The sequence below is a fragment of the Seriola aureovittata genome, chromosome 17, assembly GCF_021018895.1.
Source record: "Seriola aureovittata isolate HTS-2021-v1 ecotype China chromosome 17, ASM2101889v1, whole genome shotgun sequence".
Classification (NCBI taxonomy): domain Eukaryota; kingdom Metazoa; phylum Chordata; class Actinopteri; order Carangiformes; family Carangidae; genus Seriola; species Seriola aureovittata.
This window is the reverse complement of record NC_079380.1, coordinates 14,515,724-14,539,446: the sequence shown is the minus strand read 5'-3', so window position 1 is coordinate 14,539,446 and position 23,723 is coordinate 14,515,724. Positions and strand designations below refer to the sequence as shown.

At 42.5% G+C, this 23,723-nt stretch overlaps 1 protein-coding gene across 3 annotated transcripts in view; it reads right to left on the bottom strand.

The window, feature by feature from the left end:
* Positions 1–902: 902 nt before the first annotated feature.
* The window catches only part of cep112 (centrosomal protein 112), a 99,774-nt gene continuing 76,953 nt past the window's right edge, over positions 903–23,723 (bottom strand). For 2 of the 3 annotated variants that reach the window (XM_056402433.1, XM_056402434.1), the window contains 6 exons: positions 22,499–22,648; positions 10,716–10,805; positions 3,711–3,812; positions 1,898–1,962; positions 1,611–1,682; positions 903–1,278 (listed from right to left, as the gene is read on the bottom strand). In XM_056402433.1, the coding sequence (XP_056258408.1) occupies positions 1,664–1,682; positions 1,898–1,962; positions 3,711–3,812; positions 10,716–10,805; positions 22,499–22,648 (426 nt within the window). In that variant the 3' untranslated portion in view covers positions 903–1,278; positions 1,611–1,663. The remainder of the gene's footprint in view (positions 1,279–1,610; positions 1,683–1,897; positions 1,963–3,710; positions 3,813–10,715; positions 10,806–22,498; positions 22,649–23,723) is intronic. The other variant, XM_056402435.1, reaches the window with a different exon arrangement.

Below are 23,723 nucleotides of genomic sequence, written 5' to 3'. Positions count from 1 at the left end.
TTATGTAGCCCATTCTCGGTCCACCAAATGTTATTATCATCAAAAAAACTCCACAGACTGGAGACACTGGAGGAACCTCAGCAGTACACTCACTTGTCGGTTTATTAGTATTATTACACCTAGCTTAAACTAATGCAGTCTAATGTATTAACACTGCAACACATCCCCATTCATGAGTGTTTCAATGTTCAGTTTTGTTGAAACAGTGTTGATTCAAATGTATGATTATTTAGGAGGCTGCAGTTTGTGGTGCCGGTGCCGAATGGGGCGGACAAAATAATAGGAACATAATGCAACGATGTTCAACAGCACCACCAAAATAATCACACAACTGAATCAAGACCTCTTTAACACAGTTTCAAAAAAAAAAAACAACTGAACATTATAACCCGCATGAGAGGAGGATTTGTTGCAGGACTGTCGTATTAAGGCTGCATTGATTTTACCTAGGTGTTCCTAATAAACTGCCATCTGAGTGTACAGCGGCCATTTCATGAACTCCAGGGTCTGATTGATTCAGTTTGGGTTTGAGTGGAGCCGTTGGTAAAACACAAAGCAGTGGCAGAGGCAGAAACAGCAGGCCCAAGGACTGTAGTGTTTGGCCGGAGGTTCAAACAATCTACTCGCAGTGCTCTTTATCTGAACCAACCACAAACCCCCAACTACTATTTACAGTTCAAATGGGGGCTTGAGCAGAAAGGCGATGCTAAATAGTAATGGGGGAGAGGGGAATTCAAGGTCTTTGACTTTAGTGTTGAGTTACACAGCTAATCTTGGTTAACATACATGTTGTGGTCATAACAAAACAAAGGGAACAGCATGACTTCCCCTAATTAAGGGATTAATTATAAGATATTTGAGGAAGGTGAAAACATGCTCAAAATGATGGCGTGACAACAGAAAATTATGCAAAGTCTTTTATTAAAATAAGGCATTTTAGTGTGGATTTGGCAATTGGTATTGAATTTCTATCAAATATCGATAACAACATCAAGTTAATAATATCAAAAACTATAAAACCGAACGACGTCACCAGCTGAGAACATAAAAATATTACTTTTCCAGCAAGACAAAGCAAAACAAAATTGTGATAATGAATAAATAGTTCATATGTTGAAAACCATGGGAGGTAACAGCACACCACACTTAAAGATGATTGGTCCAGTGGCATGACGGATGTGTAAAATACTTGTAACAGTCAACAATGCTCACATCTGATTGGACGTCTTATCCTTCATGTCCTGGCGGAGGGTCAAGCCGTGGGCCTCCCGGGGTTACCTGTATAGACAAAGTTGTGTTATTCCAGTGTTTAAACCATTAAACCAACATAATAACACTTGTGCGGCAATTCTAAAGAAAGCCATCATGAAAACATGACTTAAATTTAAACCAACTCTTCCGGATTGACTGCTCCTTTGAGATTCTCAGCATCTCTGTCACTTTAAGTTGCGAGGTAGAGTACAGTGAAATAACTGGTTATTTACTGTGATGTGTGTGACTGGCAGTCCTGAGAGATGTTTGCAGAGATGTGAGCGGCAGCATCGTTTGACTAAGCCTCTTATCACTGCATATGTATAGATGCTTTTCATAAAGACATAAATGGCTCTTACAGTATGATGGATGGGAGGCAAATCAAAGCCGTCAGGACTGGAAGCTGTCATAGTCAGACTTCATCGATGTATCTGCACCATAAAAAGTGCTTAACACACAGTATACTGTAAGCCTATTAGTAATGCTGGCTGCTCAAACTCATGTACTCACACTGTCAGAGGTACATTGACATGGAATTGAGGTATACACATACAGTATACGGGCTGTACAGAAGTACAAACTCCATGAACTATGTACAGACACGTATGCACACAGTTTTCCATACAATCTAAACAATCATGCTAACCTCCTGCTGCGACAGGCATCCAGGTCTTCCTGTAGCAAAGACGCTCTCTTCTGAAGGAAGTTAACCTGCAACACAGACACACAATGCAAAATTTGGCACATCGTAATCTTCAAAATGAACTCACTTGTGTAATCAGTTTGAGGGATGTAGGAAACACAGAACTGGGAAGTGGAGAAGGAATGATGGCTTTAGGTCAATTGTGCTTTTGGGTGGAGGGGGTTACCTAAGTAGAGGAAGGTGGAAGAAAGACTTGGTTGTTGGGTCCAGGGGTCAGGACAAGGGTTGGGGGTCAGGAGATTAGGGCAGAGGGGTTAAGGCACATAGGGACAGAGGGGAGATTATGAGCCAGGTTAGTTGAGGTTAGGACGCAGTGAGAGGAGGGCGCACCATTCTTTTGTTTGGCTACAAAGCATGAGTTTATTTATGAAGTGTCTTTGGCCGAAGTGAAAACAAACCCCATCTACATTTACACGGCATCTAGAGCCTGGCAGAATAATCACGGCTCCAAAAGAATCTGTATTGTTCTGGGACTACCGTACTGGAGCCGAGGGTACATTCCTTTCTGTGGGGGAGACCTCAGGAAAGTTCTAGCATTTCATTTGGCACTTCGCAGTGGTGAAGTATATGCAAAACCCCACCGAAATGTGGTCGGATGCCTCCAGAGACACAAAAACTCTCCCACCTTTTTTGCCCTATGTAAAAATAATGCATTTGAATGTGCAAAACCCAAGACTTCGTCAAGGAGAGGAGAGACCGCTCTGGTCACGAATCATGTCTTATAAACATATTCAATCACAGAGCTGTGGTCTGTGCACTGAAACGGGATCTTGGTGGACCTATTTGAACAAGGCAAGGGTTTATGATGAGCCCATTTTACAAACTCTTGTACTGCTAGATCTTATCATCGGTACAGAAATCTCTCTTTTGTTTACAGTATAAATGCTGAGAAAATGAAAGCCCTTCATTTCAATTCAGTGTCAAATGAAGTAGGAGACACGACGTATAGGAGTAAAATGGTAATAAGGATGTGGCTACGCTCGGGATGACTGTGTGATCTGATGGAGAGAGATGAACTCCTTTTACACAGCCAGTTCAAGGCGAGAATGTTGAGTCTTTATTCCACCTCACTGTTCTGTATAAAAAAGGTACAAACATGGAATGGCTCACATTCCACACCCCCAGACAAGAGGGTGCTATCTGAAATCACACATAAGAGCAGAAATATGCCGTCTTCGTTGGTTTAAGTGTTAACCAGCAAAGGCGGCATAATGCAGGGTCTTCTTGACGGCAGCACGGCAGGATGTCTGTTTAAAAGGGGCTAAGGAGAGATTAAGGTTTAAAACGAGAATTGGCAGGGGAGTGAACGCAATGTCTTTGATCAAGTGCTACACCAAAACCAATACCAAAGATGTATTTTAGATGTTATTTAGTATCATCCAAACAAATAACCCTGACATGGATATTCATACAGAGTATTTGGTTGATGTCTCTGCCAGTTTGGTTGATTAATAACAGAGGAAAGTGAAAGACAATTTAAAAAAAAGAGTGAAGACAGCAGAATACCAAAACTGAAACAAATCTGTTTGATCTACACTATCAAGTGTCACGGGCTTTTGTAATTACATGTGTGTTTTAAATTCATTTTCAATTTCTGCTCCACTGCGAATCCAGGCTTTGTTACAAAGCAGCCGCCCTAGAGTGGACGAGGATTCAGTGTCTTGCTCATCAACACTTCTGTAGTACAAGTGCAACGTGTCAGAGCCCTATAACCTGGTAGTTTGTAATGTTTGGACAGCAAGCAGTTAGTTCTCACCTGAGCCTTCAGAGAGGTGATGGTGTCCTCCAGTTCCTGCCGGAGTTCAGCCGGCATCAAACCTTTGATCTTTACCTCGTACTCCTGACGCACCACAGTCACCTGAGGACAACAAAACAGTCAGTTATCTTAACCAAATAAAATTCATAAATTCAGATTAAACATCAAATGTATACATGTATACAAACACCTGCACAGACAGTAATATGTGAAAGTGTGAACGTCATCTGTATTTATAACATTTGTGGGTCTCTTTGGATTAAAAATACATTTTACTTTTGCTGATGACTCAAATCAATTGTTCAACAGAATGTGAAAGGATCATTTTCAAGTAAATGAATAATATTAACCAAGTAATTATTGTTATATCAGTAATCTGTTGATATCATTGCTGAATAACCGTTTCTGCTTCCCATTCACATTCGCACTTGCATGTATACACTTCCAGACATGGTCACCAAATGAACAGCTCCCTTGGAGTAGGCACACACACTCACACACAGACAGTGGGTATCCCCTCTATTCATGGCTCAGAGTATTCCCTCGCTCTTCACAGCTCCTTCACATCTCCACAGGGGGTCTGCAGTCCAGCGTGACTCGCTCCGCACAACACCCCCTACTGGCTGCAAATGACTACAGCCAGATCTGACACAATGCATTTATGGGCTCGACACAGCTGGGTTTAGAAGAGGACTGGGCCATGGTGGAGGGCAGAACACATCAAACACAGCAGCAGCTCAATAGCGAGCTAGCTTGCTAGCTCCACTGGGGAGGACTGGAGGAAGTCTGTCTGGGGCTAAATTACACTCCACTAAACCAGAGTCTGATTATAGAAGTTGAAAAGGGTTTGGTTAGCGCAGTCCCCCCCTTTTCACCCACAAACACACATGAATGGATGCACACACACGCACGCACGCACGCACGCACGCACGCACACACGCACACACACACACACACACACACACACACACACACACACACACACACACAAACACAGAGCTTTTACAGTATTGTAAAAGCATTTACAGCGTTTTGAAAAGAGTTACTGAATCAATTAATTCTGAGCTTGATGAATAGTTTAACAGACCTCGAGGAATCAACGGGGGCTGTGAAAAGCAACAGTTTTCACCCACATATTTCAAGGTGTAACCAGGGGAGAGTCTGAGCATTTTAACCGACCATAATGTCTTTGACAGAGCCAAAGTCCGACTAACATTAAGAACATCCCCACGCTCCCCACCTCTCGTCAGTCCGGTCTTTCAAGTGAAAGGACCGTGAATGGGGTGAGGGGGAGGGAAAAAGATAGGTTTTCCTAAAATAATTTTCCTGTTGTGGATTTAACTGATTGTTCTGGCTTTGGCTAATTAATCTTCCCGGGCACAATGAAAGGGATTGGGAAGCACTTCAAAGCAACCCCCAGTATAAATGATCCCAACATGAAGCAGCTCACTTTGTCTCGGCACAGTGTGCAGTAGATTAGTCTGCCACAACTTTGCCAATTTTTCAGGCTCCTTCTGCCCTACTCGTTTTAAAGTGTCAGGCTAATAACATTGGGCCGAGAGTCCATCAGTTTACAGAAATATGTTTTTTTTTTTCGCAGAGTGAGAATGAAGTCGCGGATAATTTGAGAGTGACTTTTTCAAACAAGTGGCAAAAAAAGGGTTTTCAAAAGCTTTAATTTGAATGTCCAGGAGTTAAAAAAAATGAGCTGAAGCTACGGGACTGCAGATTTTCGAAATGTCTATCTCTATCTATAGCTGCTTCTGTAGTCATAACAAAATGGCTAGCCAAGACAAAACACACTCCACTACCTCAGACCAAAGCAATAAACAATGGTTGAATAAACACATCCCTTACCAACCACTCTGAATATAAGTCTTAGATTCTTCAAAAGCCAAGCTCCTTAGTTTTGCATTCTTGGTTCATGTATGGTGCAGTCACCGCAGCAATGAGAGATCCGCTCTGTCTAAATTACAAGCTCCTTTGTGGCAATGCTGTCTCCATTTTTCTTCCCATACATTAGAATGGGCAAGGCTACAACGGCGTACTCACCGGGACTCGAGGAGAGCAACGGGGACGAGTGGATACTGTACATACAATCGTAAAGCTGATCAAAGTGGACAAGCCATGAATATTTGCTTTAATAACAACATCCGAGGGAAGCCCGAGCTAGAAATAATATATTATGTGATACAGTAAGATGGTGTATCTGGCATCTGTCCTAACAACTTCATGGACAACTGCACTGAATGGCTGGTCTGGCTGCTGCTGTAAGACTGACAGGGAGGTAGAATAAAATGTTTTACAGTTGAATATCATAAAATTAGCATTAGCATCATATATACACATACCGCATATACATAAGCATAAATATATACTGTATATCTATGTTAACTTGATACAAATTCTGCTCTCGCTGCAAAGTAGTAGACCAAAGCGTTTGCAATCACATCTTTCCACAGCATGTCTAACTAAAGCTTAGCCATAGTTTACTATGCAATGTGTGTGGGTGGAAGAAGCAGCATTTCTTTGTAAGAACACCTCTGTTGTGGAGACGTATCCGAGCCTAACAGACACAGAAAAAAGCAGACAAGGACAGGTAAAGAACCAATTCAAATTTCTGACTTCACCGTTTCTCTCAGTGGTGTTGAAATTCAAAACACGAGCAACTCTCAAACTCCCCAAAGATGTCTGACTCGTTCCCTGAGAGACATTGTTCCTTCAGCTTTGCATCCTCTTGCCGCCTCCAAGGTCCCTCCTCTCACATCTCTATTTTTCTCCATGCAAACACACATTTTTCTTTTCTTTCAACATCTTTTTACAGCAAAGGCATGTTTGTTTTTCTGACAGGTGGCAGGAGGCATATGATGGAACCTGAAAAAAAAAAAAAAAAAAGCCTCCTCACTATTAGCACAGATGTTGGGTGCCTTTGAACAATACTATTGATCAAACCTTCCATGAGGTTTTGGTCATTGACGGACTCCAGATGAGAATGAGCGGGAAAGAAAAGAGAGAAGGGGAAACACAGGGAAGAAAAGTGTGCCACTATTTCCCAAAGCAATGAAAAGGGACTTTGACTTTCTGGAGAAAAATCAGGTTTCATCTCCACAGCTCTTTTTAAAATGAGATTTTGTTTGTTCCTGATGAAGCGTGATTCTCTAGTTTTGAAGACTGCGAGGAGCGGCAGTCGTTTTCCCCTCCCAGTCATCTTAAAATGACAACATTTCATCTATATATAGTCTTTAGATTGTGGTTTTGACTTTCCCTTGCGTTTGGTACTGTCACATGGCGTGGTTTTTGACAGCTGCCAGCAGAAAGGAACAAGCCCTCAACACTTTCAACGTTCAAATGAAGTTTGTCACATCGTTGGGAAGCTTGATGTATGCTAATGAAGTTGGGGTGTGTGTGTACAGGCTTGCGTGGGACGGGTTGTGGGGTTGGGGGATGAGTAGATGCTGGAAAGACATTTTTGATATACCCCCTTGTTCCAAAGTGACAAAAACCTTGTCAGGAACAAGGGGGTACATCAAAAATGACGCCACTCACAAAGTTTGCACCTCCACATCCACTGACTTGGCACTCAGAGAGTTCACCAAGGAGCAATTTGAATTCAAAAACGCTTTGCTGCGAGAGGGAAAAAAGAAACCGCTTCAAAAAAAGGAAAGAAAAAAAAAGGAAAAAAGGCAGGAGGAGATTAGAAGCGGCTACAGATCTTAGTGAAGTTGTTAGAACTATGGGATGGATTGGAAGCTGCTGATGTAATGCGCCTCAACAAAAACAGCACACAGGAAAATGACTGAGCCTACAGAACTTAAATTCAACTCCTCTGCATTTTTATGTCTGCATCAATACTGAAAACAGCAACAGAAATTATTTATTTTTTATTTTACCAAACTCCCGCGTTATAGGAGGATACATCTTTGAAACGTGTACAGTTCACCATGCCCACTGTATCATTATGTATTTATACAAAGAGCTGTACTCTTCCACATTCTGCTCCTCTCTTCAAGGAGAACTGAACCACACACACAGCGAGCTGCTGATCCGCCATTTTAGAGTGGGGGAGCCTGTGAGGGCCCTGCTAGTGTAAGGCAAGCAACATCTGTGAAGTCTGGGCAGAAATGCTGTTTTAGCATGTGAGGGATCGGATTACAAAGACACGTCTTGGCAGATAAACTTGGGCCGTATCAGTGTGAGGAGACTGAGAGTGGAGGCCCTTAAGTTCATTATCATAAACAATGCACACATGCACCGGTGTGCACACAGCAATGCAGATGCACATGTGATGTAGGCTTACACTTGTGCAAACAGTCACACACAAACCAATCCAAAACATACATCAAAAGGGCCGTTTCCTGATTGATACCATGAACACTCTAACACACACCTGACCTTGGGTGGGAGCGGGCTACGAGACAGGAGTAAATATATGATTCAGACAGTCTCTCCCTACACAGGGAGAAGAAATGAGAACCATTCACACACAGATGTTTAGCTCTGAGGAGGACAGTGTAAACCTGCTGCTCTCATTTAAGGGAGAGGGAGAATGTGAAAGGGAGTAATGACAGGAGGAGGACAATGTTGGGGACATTAAAACAGCTGACAACATCAGAAGATAAAAAAACACCATAACATTGAGAAACAACACTTATCTTTCACTAAAAGCAGAAATTTCTGCTGGCCAAGAAAAAGAGCATCAATTGGACTTCATTGCATCTTTACACTGAGGACTGATTGTTCAAGACTAAAGAGCATTAAGTAGACATGTGTTGTTTTCTATGATGTTTAAAGAGATGAACTATCTCGTTTCCATGTTGTTTTCTAGTAGGTTTGATGATTACCATTGTGTTTTTATGATGTACATTTATATGTGCAATGGTAATTTGGAAATGGCTAGACACAAGTAACGCCCAGAACCTGTCCGTCCTTTGAGAGACAGCTATTAACTAGGTGCAGGCAATTTAACCGTGCACACTGCCACCGCCTCGTCTTACTCTGATGGAGTTACGCTTTGTGTCGAAACGTTGCTGCACCTCATTAAAAAGCTCTTAACTTTAACCATGTGCTTCAGATCTCATCACTCCTGATCCTGTCTCAGTTGTCGTGTCTGTTCAGGCACCGGTTTTAGCTTCAAGTTGGCCGACGAGCCGAGATTCCTTCATTCTTATTCCACTATGGCTCACTTCCTGCTTGTGTCTTCACCGCCAGCTTTGTCACAGCAAAAACAATCTGTGATAAATTAGTGAAATGTGTTTGTGTCGGAGAATCAAGAACTACCTAAAATTGGTACCAAATGCTTCGTTAGATTCTTAGTCTTATTTACCAATTTTTTGCTTCAACATAGTGCCTGGTTTCAATCATAGTGTTGCTGATTTTATTCCAGAGAGCTGCATCTTTGGTATCTGTGCAAAAATTCATCTTCCATAAAAGACTAAGCTTTATACACCACAAGCACTGGTGGGTTTTGAGTGTTGTAATGTGCTTAATAAAACATTATGTTTGCAGTCTTGCTGTGTTTAAACAGAATATCATAAGACTTAAAAACATGTAATTACAATATGTGTTAACATATAGCAGCCAACATGAGTCACTGAGTCAACATCATCTAGTGGTAAGTATAAGTATACGTCATGGCTTCACGGTCTATTAACATCTTTCACTACTAACACAGTATCTGAAAGTCATGTGCAAGATGTTGAAAATGTTCTTGATAAATACTGACTTTTCTTACTTTGGGTTTCTTGCCTAAACACTACAGTTATAACATATGCAAACAATCTGCCGTAGTGGTTGTTAAGGAACTTTGACTTTTAAGTAGAGACAAAAAGATTTCCTCTTCACCTTGAGAACGAAATACTAGTGAGCAGACACATTTCTTTCAACACTCCTTGCAATTGCAGCTCAATACGCTGCTGTGCGAAAGTGTTTTTCAAATCAAACGATTTTGCCCATCTCTGGAAAACTGTTTCACCAATAAATCAATTCATTAAGCCTTCAACCGACAACAAACCAACAACCAACAACTGAAATAAATGCAAAGCCAAAAAAACAGCAATTCAAATCCTCATCCAGACAAAATGCTCTGACGTTATAGCAGTCAGGTTCAGGGGTCAGCTCTTCCTAAGTCACAGGAAACAATGTGCAGTGCCTCTGCGACTGGGTCAGCGACCAACAGCTCCTAAAAACCACTGACCCCTTCCTACAGATTTATGAAGGCCAGACACTGAGGTGTGTGACGAGTGTGTGAAGTGTGTACAAGGGTCAGTAGGCGGATCAGAGGGGACACAAGAGAATGAATGCCTTTGGTGTACATACCAGGGGTACAAAGAAGAGCCTCCTGTGTGAGTGCAGTCATTAGTGCTTTCTTCTCTGTGTGTGTCAAGGTCAAAACAGAGGCTGATTACAGGGCATTCTGGAGAGCCACGGGGAGTGTGTGTGCATACAGGGGCTTCCCTCTGAACACAGGCGGTGGTGGCATTCCTGGCCCTAGGCGCTGGCTCTTGAAGCCAAATCTCAAGGAATTTGGGAAATGTGCAAGGGGGCATATATCTGGCTCTGAACAGGAGAATGAGAGATGGAAGAGTGATGAGGGGAGGGCAGGGAAGGAGAGGAAGGAGGTCTTTTGTGGCCCCCTGCAGGGTCTAGTAAGGATGGCAACCGAGGGGTGAGGGGCTAAGGGGCATCAGGTGATGGGGGGGAGCAGAGATGTGTGTTGAAAGGGGTTAGTTAAGAGTTTCAAGAACCCCAAAAAAAAGGGTGGTATAATTATAGATGTTATAATCATATAAATGTTATGTGCTGGCAAGAAGCAAAAAGAAGTGTGATGAAAAGGCTGAGGGCAGTGGGTTGAAAAAACTTCACATTGGGCAGAACGCGTGATGCAATGCTAATGGTGAGGAGCAAACGAGCATGAGTGAGAGACAGGCTGCCTCTCTTGTACATGCCTGACAAGCATGAAAAAGAGATAGTGAGAGATAGAGAGAAAAAAAAAGAGTGATGTATTACCTTCTCTTCAGTCTCGAGCTCTTTGCTAAGCAGCTTCTTCTCTGAGCAGTGCAGCTGCCTCTGTAGACTTTCCACCTTTCCCTGCAGAGCCTGGGGGAAGGGAGAGACAGTCAGTGTTGTCGGCTGACTGACGGAAAAAGAAAAGCAACGAGATCTGTGTGGTGTAATGTGTAACTGACATAAATTGTTACACGCTAATCTATAGTTTCATTTGTGCTGGAAAGGCATAGGCTGACTCTGAATGAGACTGAAACAAAGAGTGTAAGTGAGACAACAAAAGAGATGAGAAAATATTCAAGACAGGGAAAGGTAGACAGATGAGAGGACAGAGGGATAGTGAGGAGAGATGCAGCCTGTGATTAGTTCTCACATGTTAAAAGGCTAATAATGAAGTCACGACAGTAATTACTGGGAAGCTTCCCTCATTAAGCCCAAACTCATTTTTGGACAAGGACACACAAAAAAGAGTGACTTCAGGGAATTAGCAAACTTTCTAGCCTTTTGTAAAGCAGCATTCCTTTAAGGATCATTATTTCTTTGATGGCAATAAGAGAGATATACCGTATCATTTGGTGGATAAGGACCCCTGTAATATGTGGTGCACTACCTGAGTTGATCAAATTTCCCCCCAGGGTGCCAATAAAGAATTTAATCTGTTTTGCTTTCTTAGATGCAGGCAAGAAAGAAGAAAAGATTGAAAGTAAAAGGAAAAAAAAAAAAAAAAGAAAGAAATGTACTGTATGTGTATGTGGACATTTTTTCCTTTTCTGCCTGTAAGTGATAGCAGTGGAAAGAAAGGCGCAGTTCCTGCATGTGACACAGAACCAGATGTTTTGCATGCACATGTGGACACTTCATTTCTGATTAGTCTGCATGAAAAGCAGAGTGATATGTGCACACTTGCACACGCACACCTTATCGAAAAAGCGCAGACAGGTTTTTACACTTCCACACACACAAACTAATAACAAGTGTGGGGGGGCACTGGTTAGCATCAATCTCCTCAGTGTCTCTCCCCAATGGAGTTGACTGAGCAGGCCAGGTGTTGCCTTGTCGATTCTCAGAGCTGAGGGAACCTCAGTCAAGGTGATAGGCATGACCACCTGATCTACGACCCACTCCACCAACATAAATCTCTCACACACACACACACACACACACACACACACACACACACACACACACACACACACACACACACACACACACACACACACACACACACACACACACACACACACACACACACACACACACACACACAGTGTTAGGCTTCAGGGCCAGGATGAACTTCAGGGGAACAACTCTCTGAGAGCTTCTGACTAAAAAGGAAGGAAAGGGCAACACAAATCTTTGTTGTCAGTGAGATTGTTAGATAGAGGAGATTGTGAGATATATAATGGGAAACTCACACCATGTTTTTTTTCTCTTTCTTTTTGACATGTAATCATTTTCTTTAAATAACTTCAAACATCTATGTTCTATCACAGTATGAACCGGCACCAGAACTCCACTGGTGCAGGTAAACTCACTTTTGCTTTGCAGTGCCTCATTTAGGCTTCTGACTGATGGATTTCTCAATCAACACACATTACTAGACTCATGATTTTGGAGCATGGTGAGGTCAGATTCAGCTCTGCAGCATGAAAGGCAGCTGGTCTCCAGCGTGCTGATCCTATTAATCAGGCTATTTCTTAGGCAGTCACGATCCCATTACAGTCCACATCTCCATCCAGTGCAATCTCTTGCCTTCGATTTCATCATTTCATTTTGTTTATTGGTGAATCAAAGGCTCAACGACATTAGAAAAGCCCTTTTAGCGGAGCTGACACCATTTTCAGATTGTAGTGGTCAAGGCATGTGAGTTTCAGTTTATCCCCCCTTTTTCTTTTGGAGTTTTTCTTGGTCTGAATCAAAGGTCTAACAACAGACAGTGTCACAGAATGTGTTGTTCAGACTGTGAAGGCTTCTGAGACAAGTTTCCGGTGTTGGGTAATATAAATAAAAATAATTTAGCATTGGATTTTTAGCAAACACAAACATTATACTACTGTAAGTGTATTTCTTGTTGTATGTCAGTGGATTATCTAGTAGGTATCTCTAGTTCTCACTCTTACCCTAACCTCACCTACATCTATTCTTTTAAGCAGCAGCACAGCTAACGAAGAAGACGCCAGACCCCGACAAACCAACTCCGACTTGCCAAAGCCACTTCTGATTCACTGCACTGTGACACAGCATTTCTGGACCAGGTCTTCTGAGAAGTAAGGCTGACTAGCGGGGCCTCACTGATGACGTGTTCTTCTCTTTCATGTGGGTTCTGTATCTGATGTGCTCAAAACAACTCTGAGGGTAAAAGTTCAGCACTTGTCACTTAATTAATAGAAGTATATGGGATGATTCTGCTGATGAATAAAAGCTCTTTGTGAGTCAGAAAGGACCACGGAAATATTTAGTCATTATTGCTGTCTGACATGATGGTCATATTACACGGTATTTAGGGCTTCAGCGCACAGCAATAGATATATTGCACCAACTCTAATAGACACTTATATGAATTTCAAAAAGAAAAGAGAAAAAAACTAAGTAGAAAATGCAGACACCTGTTAACACCTGCACAGCCCTGGTGCAATATGAATACAAGTATCTGACTTGACTTTAATCCAGTGCTCGCCTGAGGGCAAACATCTCAAACGTTAATGACTTTGCATATTTATACGGCTAATAATAGCAGTCATTTCTCAGTTTCTTCATAGGTAAATATAAGCGAGGACACTTGCACACACACAAGTCCACAAAAAACTCTGAAGAGGATTTGTCACTCCCGAGTGTTGCAGCTGTGATCCTTCGTTTTCCAAGTCTAAGAAGTCAAAGACACACAAAATGCTGGTTGTTTCTATAGTATTGAGTGTGCAAAGGTGCGTGAATGCCTGTGTATAGAGGATCCTGCTTAAAGTGTCTCCAGATGCTCAAGGCGATATGGTCTTTATCAGCCATGCAGACTGGGATCATTGTGAACGAGCCAGGAAGAGGGGGAAATCAGATTTCCTTAGGGACAGATGGAGGGAGGGGATGTGGAAGGAGGGAGGGGATGAAGGATGAAAGAGAAAGGTGCATGAAGGAGTAGAAAGTAAACAAAATGCAAAGCCCACAGCCTGGGAAGATAAGACAGAAATGTGACAATATCAGGTACAGAGAAAACGAAGAAGAGAAAGTTCAGAAAGGTGAGAATGAGTAACAGCGAGATACTGAGGAGGAGGAGAGGGACACGAAGAAGAAAAACATGTGGCCGGAGTGAAGAGATAGGGCAGCGGTGTACCTCTGCTGCCCAGTGCCACAGTCAGGAGCTTCAAGGCCTCTCTCACCTCTCCATCAGCAATGTACCTCTCTGCCTTTCATTCCAAAGTTTGGCTCAAAGGATTAGCAAGGCACACGCGCACACAAGCACCAACAAACACACCGCTCAGAGCAATCCATGCAGGTATAGGCATGCATTAATATTAACAGCAAAAGTTCTAAAAATGTGAGTGCTACACTCAGTCAAATGAGTGTGCGATTCCAGTATTGTATGCAGACAAACATATACACACAGGCACACCAATGCCTGAGTCATCTTTCCTGGGTGGTCCTCCTGCTCAGATAAGGCAAGCATGTTTCCCTAGGGTGAAGTAAAAGCAACAGAGGGCAGAAAAAAAAGCAAAGAAGAAAGAAGGGAGGGAATAGTGGGAGGAGGAAAAAAGGCCAGGGGCCTCTTTAAACTTGGTGTTTTGTTAGGAGCCGAGCTGCTCTTCATGTGCGGCGGGGCCTTCTATTTGCAGCGTGCTGTCAGAAGTTTCTCCCAAAGTCTGGATTAAAGAGATCCTCTAATGACACTGAGGCTGGACGACTTCAGACAGCAGCAAAAACCTCACACTGCACCGCCTCCAGCCAAGGACACACACACACAAACACACACAAGAAAAAGGGTAAGAACAGATACATACACAAGGGGCACGAAGCACACAGACATACATAAGCAAAGACACAGTATGAGGACTGCGCCCACACACACACACCAGCTTTAGTAGAACAAGGCGTTGTGTGTATGTACGTCTACTGATCTAATAGTAAATAATAAAGGAGGTGCTAACCTCAAGGAGAGATGGATGGCCAGAGAGATGAGCACAGACTCTCTTTTATCTGCACTTTTATCAAAAGACTGTGGGAAAGGTAAAGAAGTGAGTGTAAGAGAAGCTGTAGTAGTAGTAGTAGGAGGAGGAGGAGGAGGAGGAGGAGGAGGAGGAGAGAGGTCTCCCTCCTGAGGTGTTAGAGAAGAGAAACTTTTGCTTTGCTGTCTGTCTGTCTGTGTGTAGGAATAAAGAGACATGCTTTAGCAAGTCGACCAGGACAGCCCCTCTGAAAGATATCACTGATATTGGTATGAACTGACTTGCTTTCAGTGCTTTGATGCTTTTCAGCACTTTTCCCAGAGTTTATTCTGAACTGAAATGGGAAGATACTGCGATGGCAGCAGTAGTGTACCTCTTCTGAATGGCAAACAGAACAGTTATCTCGTCTATTGCAATGCGCACATATGACGGCACAGTTATGGAGGCACCTCTCCTAGCACTGATGAAAATAGTAAGACAATTGCCGCGGTAATGAAGACATGTTGCAACCGAGCTATGCCCACAGGGGGAACACACTGTTCTCTATCTTTCCGTCTCTGTCTCTTTCAGCTGCTGTGAGCTACAGTAGAAAGAGAATAGGAAACAACTCTGTAATATGCACCATATGCCTAGTGCGTGTGTTTGTGTGGGGGCTTACATACATATATTCTGTTTATCAAATAGTATATCATTTAATTGATGTTAAGTTTAGCAAAAGTTACTAATACAATTGCAGCCTCGAAACTCCTGACAAAGTGTTCTGAAACATGGATCACTGTTTTCATTCAGGATCGAATGTTCAGAAAAACATTCACACAAATTGCTAGAGATAGGAATTACTACACAACTCTACAGCTCTATGCAGACTTTGACTTGTTTACACTCATTGCTTTGGATTTAAAGACCTTACATAAACTACCTGGTTGATTCACTGCTCTTATTAATCCCAGTATTACAATATAGGAACCTTACACCTAAGCCATAACAACTTGATAAGGCAATTGTATCTCTGGGTTGTTTCTGTAAAATTGTGTTTTTGAGTAGTGAACACAAAACTTTAACTATACATGGGATTCATTATAAGACATCAGGTCATTATGATTTCTTTGTACTTAGTATTAGGCCTGTGGTTTAATGAGTAATTTCCGTTTGTTGTCCTTGAGTGGAGTGTGTCCTCTATGAGCTGTTCTACTTCCCACGTTCCCTTGTAGCATCCTGGAATGTTATCTCTCTCCTACTTCCACCTCCTCTGATATGCGGATCAAACACTGCCGGGACTCTGCCCACAGCCGGAAAAGTCATCAATCAGCCAACACAATGCACACACATACGGACGCACGCGCACTCAAACATCTACATGGACATGAAGGCATATGGGTGCTTATACAGATACATGAAGAGCATCACAGTGTGAAAGAGAGGGAGACAGATCCACGCCTTCACACATACTTATATAGATCTAAAATGTCACATTTCTAGCTGACACCATTGCTAATATAAAGCAGAAAACAGGCCTGAACTTGAAGTTGTTGTGCACCCTTACTGACAGCACTACTGTCTCCTCTGTCCTTTTAAGATTTAAGAGCACAATGGCCACACAAGGGGCAGGACTGTACCCAGGATTCTACAAAATATATAAATATTTTTTGCCATAACTCTCATCTCAGGACTTCTAAAAGTCCATTATTCAGTCAACTCCTGAGTTGAATACTGTATGTAAATCTCTTGACTTGCTAATGTTCGATGTGTTCACTGGTCAGTTTTTGCTTTGTCTCTTCGCCATTTCATACTAGATAGTTAAAATGCAGTCCAATCAGCACATGTGAGCTGGGAGCAGTGGCCCATAACTTTATATGCAAAGGTGCTGTTTTGGTTTATTGGGCAGGCAAACTGAAGATTTGTCTAAAGGCATAAAACTGTCAGCACAGAGCTACAGACTGAGGTGTTGCATCAGTGAGATTGGCAGTAATACACATATTCCGAGGAGCTGTTTAATTCAATGTTAATATTGGAAACATTTCCTAATACACCTTTAAATAAAAATAAGAAGAAAGTGACAGAAACACAGATGGCTTAACAAACTTCAGTAAACAATGCGTAGTTCAAGGTTGACATGAAGAACATAGACATGTGTTCAAGGATTTGGACGGACACACGAACAAGACGACGTGGACACACACACACACACACACACTACGATTGAAACAGCTCTTTGCCTCTGCAATGGAGGGTATCCAGCACACCTGTTCTTGATCCACTACTGCCATTCCTTCCCACAGGCAAAGTCATCCTTTCAACCCCCTCAGAAACTAATGCATATAACTACAGAACTACAGACAAACTGCAGCTGCTACAACTAGCCTCACTGAATGTGTGTGTGTTTGTGTGGCCTTGCGTGTGTGCACAGCAAACCTGTCCCTCGTTACTGGTATGCATGCATAAAAGCAAAGCACCAGGATCACATGGACTCCGTTTAAATTTAACAAAGAAATGTAAACCCCACATTGTCCGGTGTACAAAGACCAGTTCACCTCAAGTATTCACTCTCATCCTCAACCAGAGTGAGACAATGGTCACTGTTGCATTATGTAATGTGTTTGCTGTCACTTCACCCGCAGGACACTACAACGGACCGTCTCTTTGGCTAGCACTAGCAGTTACCGCAGGATGGGCCTGGATCAAAAGTGTATACCTCTGTCTGTGTCTGTGTGCATGCGTATGTGCTAAACACAGGATATATGTGGGTGTATGTCAGAGAAAGCAACACTATTGAAAGATGTAGAAACAAGGGCACTAACTCAAAGCTATGTTTGTGTGTGAGTTTGAGGGACAGAAAGATACAGATAAATACTTAGTGAGGAGAAAATAGGAGGGAGAGATAGTGTATGTAGGCCCATGTGTAAGAATGAGACATGAACAATATGTTAAAGGTGTGTGTGTGTGTGTGTGTGTGTGTGTGTGTGTGTGTACATGTGTGTACGTGCGTGGCAACATTCGGCAGAAAGACAGGAAGCACTGCTGTGGGGAGCAGGAACAGCGGTGCTGATCAAAGCCCAGGCGGGTGACACTATGGGCGGAGTGCCATTGTTTATTCACCAGCCACCTCTCCCTTTTGGCAGGGCGAGGTGAGCATGTGTGCTTGTGTATGTGTGGGGAGACAGACAGAGTTTGAGACAGAAAGAGTTCGAAGATATAGAGTTGGAGAGAGAGGGTGTGAGAGAGAGAGAAGACACAGTGTGTGTGTGTGAGTGTGTGTGTGTGTGTCTTTGTACCTTTCTCTTGGCAGACTAATGTGGGCTTGAGGTCTGTCAGATTTGGCAGCTGCACATTTCAGGCAAGTGCACACTCACACTCATTCATATGGCCTCGCACATTCAAATGCGCACGCACATGAGCACGCACACGCACGCACGCACACACACACACACACACACACACACACACACAGACAGACAGACAGACAGACAGACACACTGCCTGTGCAAATGGCCACATAAACACACATCATGCACTCAACTAATCCCAACAACCTCACTATTAAACTTCACATTCACCTCAAACCCCTGTGTCTCATCAAAGAAAAAAAATCATCCACAAAATGGAGACACTTCACTAAGATACCACATGTAGGGAAACAGATGACATCAGGAAGTGGATACTCCTCTAACCCAAATGCTGGCTATGTCCCAATACGCTACACTGGCTTCCTCTATACTGGTTCTCATTCCCCTTACCTGATATGAATAGACTGGACAGATGAAAGTAAATGTGACACTTTCATCTTGCTTTCACCTTCCACAGTCCTTTGACACCAGGCCGGTTCCAGTGCATTAAAACTGCCCACTCCTGCCTTGCCTACTGTTATGAGATAATTGGTAACCTAAATATAACTGGATCAGAAATAGCGGCCCACAAACTACTCTGACCACAACTCCATATGAGACATCATTCATAGGAAACGGAGGCGGGAGGTAAGGTGAAACATTGAAGGGGAATTTAAAAAACCTCAGCTTCTTTTTTATTTATTGTCCAATGTCCCAAAGCAATGAGCTAAAAGTAGCTAAATGCTGCAGAATTGGATTTCAGCAGCACTAACAGCGTGTTCATATTACATTCAGTAATTTGTTTCAGTGTGCATATTAAAAAAAAATCCCTAATGGAGCTTTAAATTCATATCAGAAGGTCAAAACAACAAGGCTGCTTGGTGAACCACTAGTCTGTCTGCTCATTAATCTGGACCAGGGTTTTGCGGCCTGCCTGTGCACTTTTCTGCAACAGTTTGCAACACACGCTTTGATATTTAGTCTACTTGCTATTCAAACTGAGTAGAGCAGCATCAATGCAAAGCCAGTGTCCCTGTCTGTGACAACACATGCCAAGCAGGCAGGCACACACTCAAGCACTAATGCCTACACACACACACACACACACACACACACACACACACGCTCCCACGACATAAAAATACTCCACCTAAACGTCACTTATACAAAAAACCCGGGATAATGAGCATACTTAACTGTACTACCGTTGTTCTAAAAAAAGGGGTTTACAAGATACAAAGGTCTCTGCAGTTAACACCAACATTTAAGAAGTCACAAGTACAGTAGAGCCACAGAGGGAGCTAAATTCAGGCTAGAAACGGCAGAACCGGGCTGGCAAGGAAAAAGAGGGACATCTGATCTGGTGCACCATGCATTCAGAACAACTGTTTTGGGATTATCCCAATTCAAATGCGCGGCTAACTTTGATGTTATTTTCTTCCCCTCCCATTGTCTGAAGCCCCTCGCTCTCTTCATAATCCGAGCCCTTTGAAGTGAGCAGCATGGAAACAATGTCAGCAGGCGACACACTCCCTCTGATGGCCCACTGACAGCTCTCCGCCATTTCTTTCGTTCTTTTTTTCTCTCTCCCCCTTTCTTCCCTTGTCCGTCTGTTTGCTGTCTCAATCCTCACACTTCCTCCAACCTTTCTTTGCCTCTGCCTTTCTTCCCTTCATTGTTTACCATCTCACCCGCCTCCTCTCCCTTTTCTTTCAAGTTTACACCAACTCTATTTTATTCCTTTATTTTCTGTCTCTTTATTTGCTGTTTGACCAATCTTACCTTCTTCTCCCCCACTGATTCTCTTCTTCCCCTCATGTCTGGCCTTTAATAAGCAATTCAACCATTAATTGGAGTCTCATTAGCGGGTGGCTAATACAGCGGGGATCATAATAATGAGGACACAGATAATGGAAACAGAAAGCTTTTGTCTGCTCCCAACACATATGCCAAGGCCTGTGTCTTGTAACACAGCCTATGACAGGGGAGACAGAGAGAGTGTGTGTGTGTGTGTCATGGTACAGCTGCATTACAAGCAACAAAGCTACAATATGAACAAGTGTAGCCGGCAACACTGTCACAGAGTCTCCCTTAAAGTGACAATCAAGAACCCCAGGGAGCATGATAACACAGCGACAAACATTGGATGAATTATTGTGTAATTTGTATTCTAGTGTATGTAACTGCATCATCATCATTAATGTTTGTGTTGCTTTTGTCCCACATTTAGATAGCAACTACTGTGACTGTGAATAGCTAACTACTCTCCTCAGTGAAAGAGGAATAACATATGAATTAAATAAATTTGATCATGGCTGAATATCAGTTGATTTTTGTTGATCATTGTGCCACTTGAGCATAAGCTGCTCATCTTCTGCAGAGCGTATTGCATGTGTTTAGTCTCACCTAAAATGACTTTGTGAAGCTTTGTTGATCATAATCTGAACACAGAGTGATTATGCCAGTTTATGAATAGGTAAGACAGCGGTTCTGAAAAGATCTGGAGTTCACTATAAACTTCGCTTGGGTCAGAAAAACAACTGTGAAGGACGTGGACAGATTTGGACTACAGAGCCACCGTCAGCCTTTACTTTCAATCATGTATTGGTAGCAACAGAGGGTATGATATTTCAGACATTTTATGTGTATGGCAGGGTTTGGGATAGCCATTTCAGGGCAAACTGCCCACTTTTAGGAAAAAGCTCAGCTCTGAGTGAGGGGGGATTGGGCTACCAGGGCCTGGAGGGAGAGGAGATCTAAAGGGAGGCTGAAAGACCTGCCTCCTTACTATATAAGGCAGCTGCAACCACAAACAGACAAGGTTGAGTTTGGAAACATGTGCTGATCCCAGACACAACAACTCTTTATTTAGTGAGCCACGCCCAATCAACTGCCACTGTGTCCCAGTGTGGTTGCTAGGGCAGAAGGCAGATTAAAAGATCCTGTTATTCCAAAAGAGAAATGTGCATGGGGGAGGATGAAGATCAGGGTAACGATAAGGGAAATAAATGACTGACCACTTTTACTAATCAAGTGTCTCAATTATTAAACAGTGGCACAAGTCAAACATGGAAATCTTTCACCACAAGAGACATTTTTCATGTCCAATCTCTAAACTGCATGAACTAATATTGCTCTATAGATGCAGTTTAAGTGGGACACGTTAAAAGAAATAAACACAAGTGAAAAAATAAAGTTAATGCTAAAAAAAAGGAGCTTGACTGTAAATTTTATCTGTAGAAGAGAATGACCGTAATGATATAGAGAGGCTCTGACTTAATAAGTGGGGTGCAGCAGACAGATTTATTAGGTTCAGCTAGACACACAGCACACAAGCCACTTAAAGACACTATAGAGTTTGCAACTAGCCATAAAATGACAGAGCACGTGCTCAATACAAACTGTGACCATGAGTTAACAAAAGAAAAGTGACCCGTGTCTACTCTATAAAAGTCAAATCCAGACAAGGCTTTTTTGAGGACGCAGTTTACTGACGCCCCCTCCACGACGAACACCACAGAGACCAATGATAAAGGACAGGAAGTATATAAGACTGCTAGGAGATAAGGGAGACAGGAAGATAAGAGAAACAGATAAAACAGTTGTCACCTTGAAGATTGACTAAAGTGCAGTGCAGATGCTGCTACAGGTACAGTTTTTAATCCCCATGCCGGTGTATTAACGTACTAAAGCAAAAACAGTATGTAATAACTAACAAACAACTCGTCTAAATCAGATATTTGGGGGAGTTTGTTTATTGTGAACCATCCCTTAATCAAACAACTTAATTGAACTATATACAATATTATGAAATCTAGTTAATAGTGTGTTTCTGCAGATGTTTTCTTTGTAGAAGCAGCAGCTCTCTTTCCTCCAGATGGAGGAAATTTTAATAATAATTTAATAATTTTCAATAATTTTAAGGCAACTTCAACTTGATACAGACCAAACTGGGTCATTCACTTCTCCAACATTTTATCTAATACCAAGTTTTTATTCAACATCTCACCAGATTGAGCCATTTGCCACTACTTTAGAGCTTTTCCCGACAAAGTCAACTCTGTTATAAAAGACTGCAGCAAACACTGATAATGCAGTAATATTGCTCTGGACTCCAGACGTAGTAAGTTATTAAAAAGCTCCATGCTATGTGTAGAGGAGCGGCATTTTGCAAACACACTATATACTTACTGAATTCTTATAAAATGGAAAGAATGCAGCATAGTAATTTAGTTTGTCATATCATCAATGTTAATCGATGCAATCATTAAGGGTGATTAAGTGACTGATCTCTTAAGCGTCCAACACTGACCTGACTGGCCTGATCGGCACGGTGAGTTATTGTCCTCCTCTCCTCGTCCCATCGAGCGTTGGCCTCCTCCAACTGCCTCTCCATTGCCTGCTGCAGACGAACAGCCTCCTCCTTTGCGTCACATGCAGATGTCTGTAACTCCGCAATTAGCTACGGGTGAGAAGAAAATGAATGGTTGATTTTAATTCTTAATTTTACCTGGTGTACCTGACCTCGTGTGTAAAGGAGTGACAAAACATCAGCACAAATGGCTGATGGACTATTGACCACATAGTGTTACACCCACTGGTCACTGAGTAAATAATAACACAAGTTGGCATACTGACAAATGCCCTCTCTGCTCTAGGGAACATTTCTTCCAGTGTGTATATAACTTATAAGTTATATGTACTTTTTCTATGCTTATGTTTGAAACAAATGATGTGGTAAAACAATCAAAGTGGAGAGAAAACCTGCTGCCAGACGCAAAATGCAAAACAAGTTCACTAAACAATGTTGATTTGCTTCATATCACTGGTCTCACTTGTAAGTGCATTTCATATTTGTCATGGATTAAGGTGGCAGTAACAACCTCCTTAAAACACTGCTTTTCCCAGAGTCTCGTGTCTTTTTTGAGTTGAGACAGAAGACAGAGAAAGAGAAGAGAGAGGCAAAAAAAAAAAATAGACAGGAAGGAAAAAACAACTTCCTTTTTGAAGAGCAGAGTGACTTTGTGTTGGTGAACTTGCGGTGCACACCAAGATGAAAAGGAGCTGCCTCAGCTTTGAAATCCTCCAGTCAAAATTAACATTCTATTTAAGCCACTGTCAGGGAAAGGCTGAGGAAAGATGAGAGACAGTAAAAGAGAGAGGGAGTGGAAGGGAGAGATGGGGAAATAGAAGGAGACAGAGGGGGGGGGCAATGCTGCTGCTAGCTTTGGGCTAGACAGATAATTGTTTACCGTGTTCGAACTCTGGAGGACTAGCCCTGCTGGAATCTGGAATTGTGTGGGAGTGTGGGAGTTAGGGTGGTGCGGGTCGACCACAGAAAGAGAGAGAGAGAGAGAGAGAGAGAGAGAGAGAGAGAGAGAAAGAGAGAGAGACAGAGAGATATGAGAGGGAGATTAGGCTTATTTTGTCAGTGGGAAAGCCACATGAAAGCAACAAATGGCACGTTATTATGGGAACATCATTTCTGGGTGTAATAATTATTTTGCAATATGGATCCCCTGCATCTGCTGGTCTTC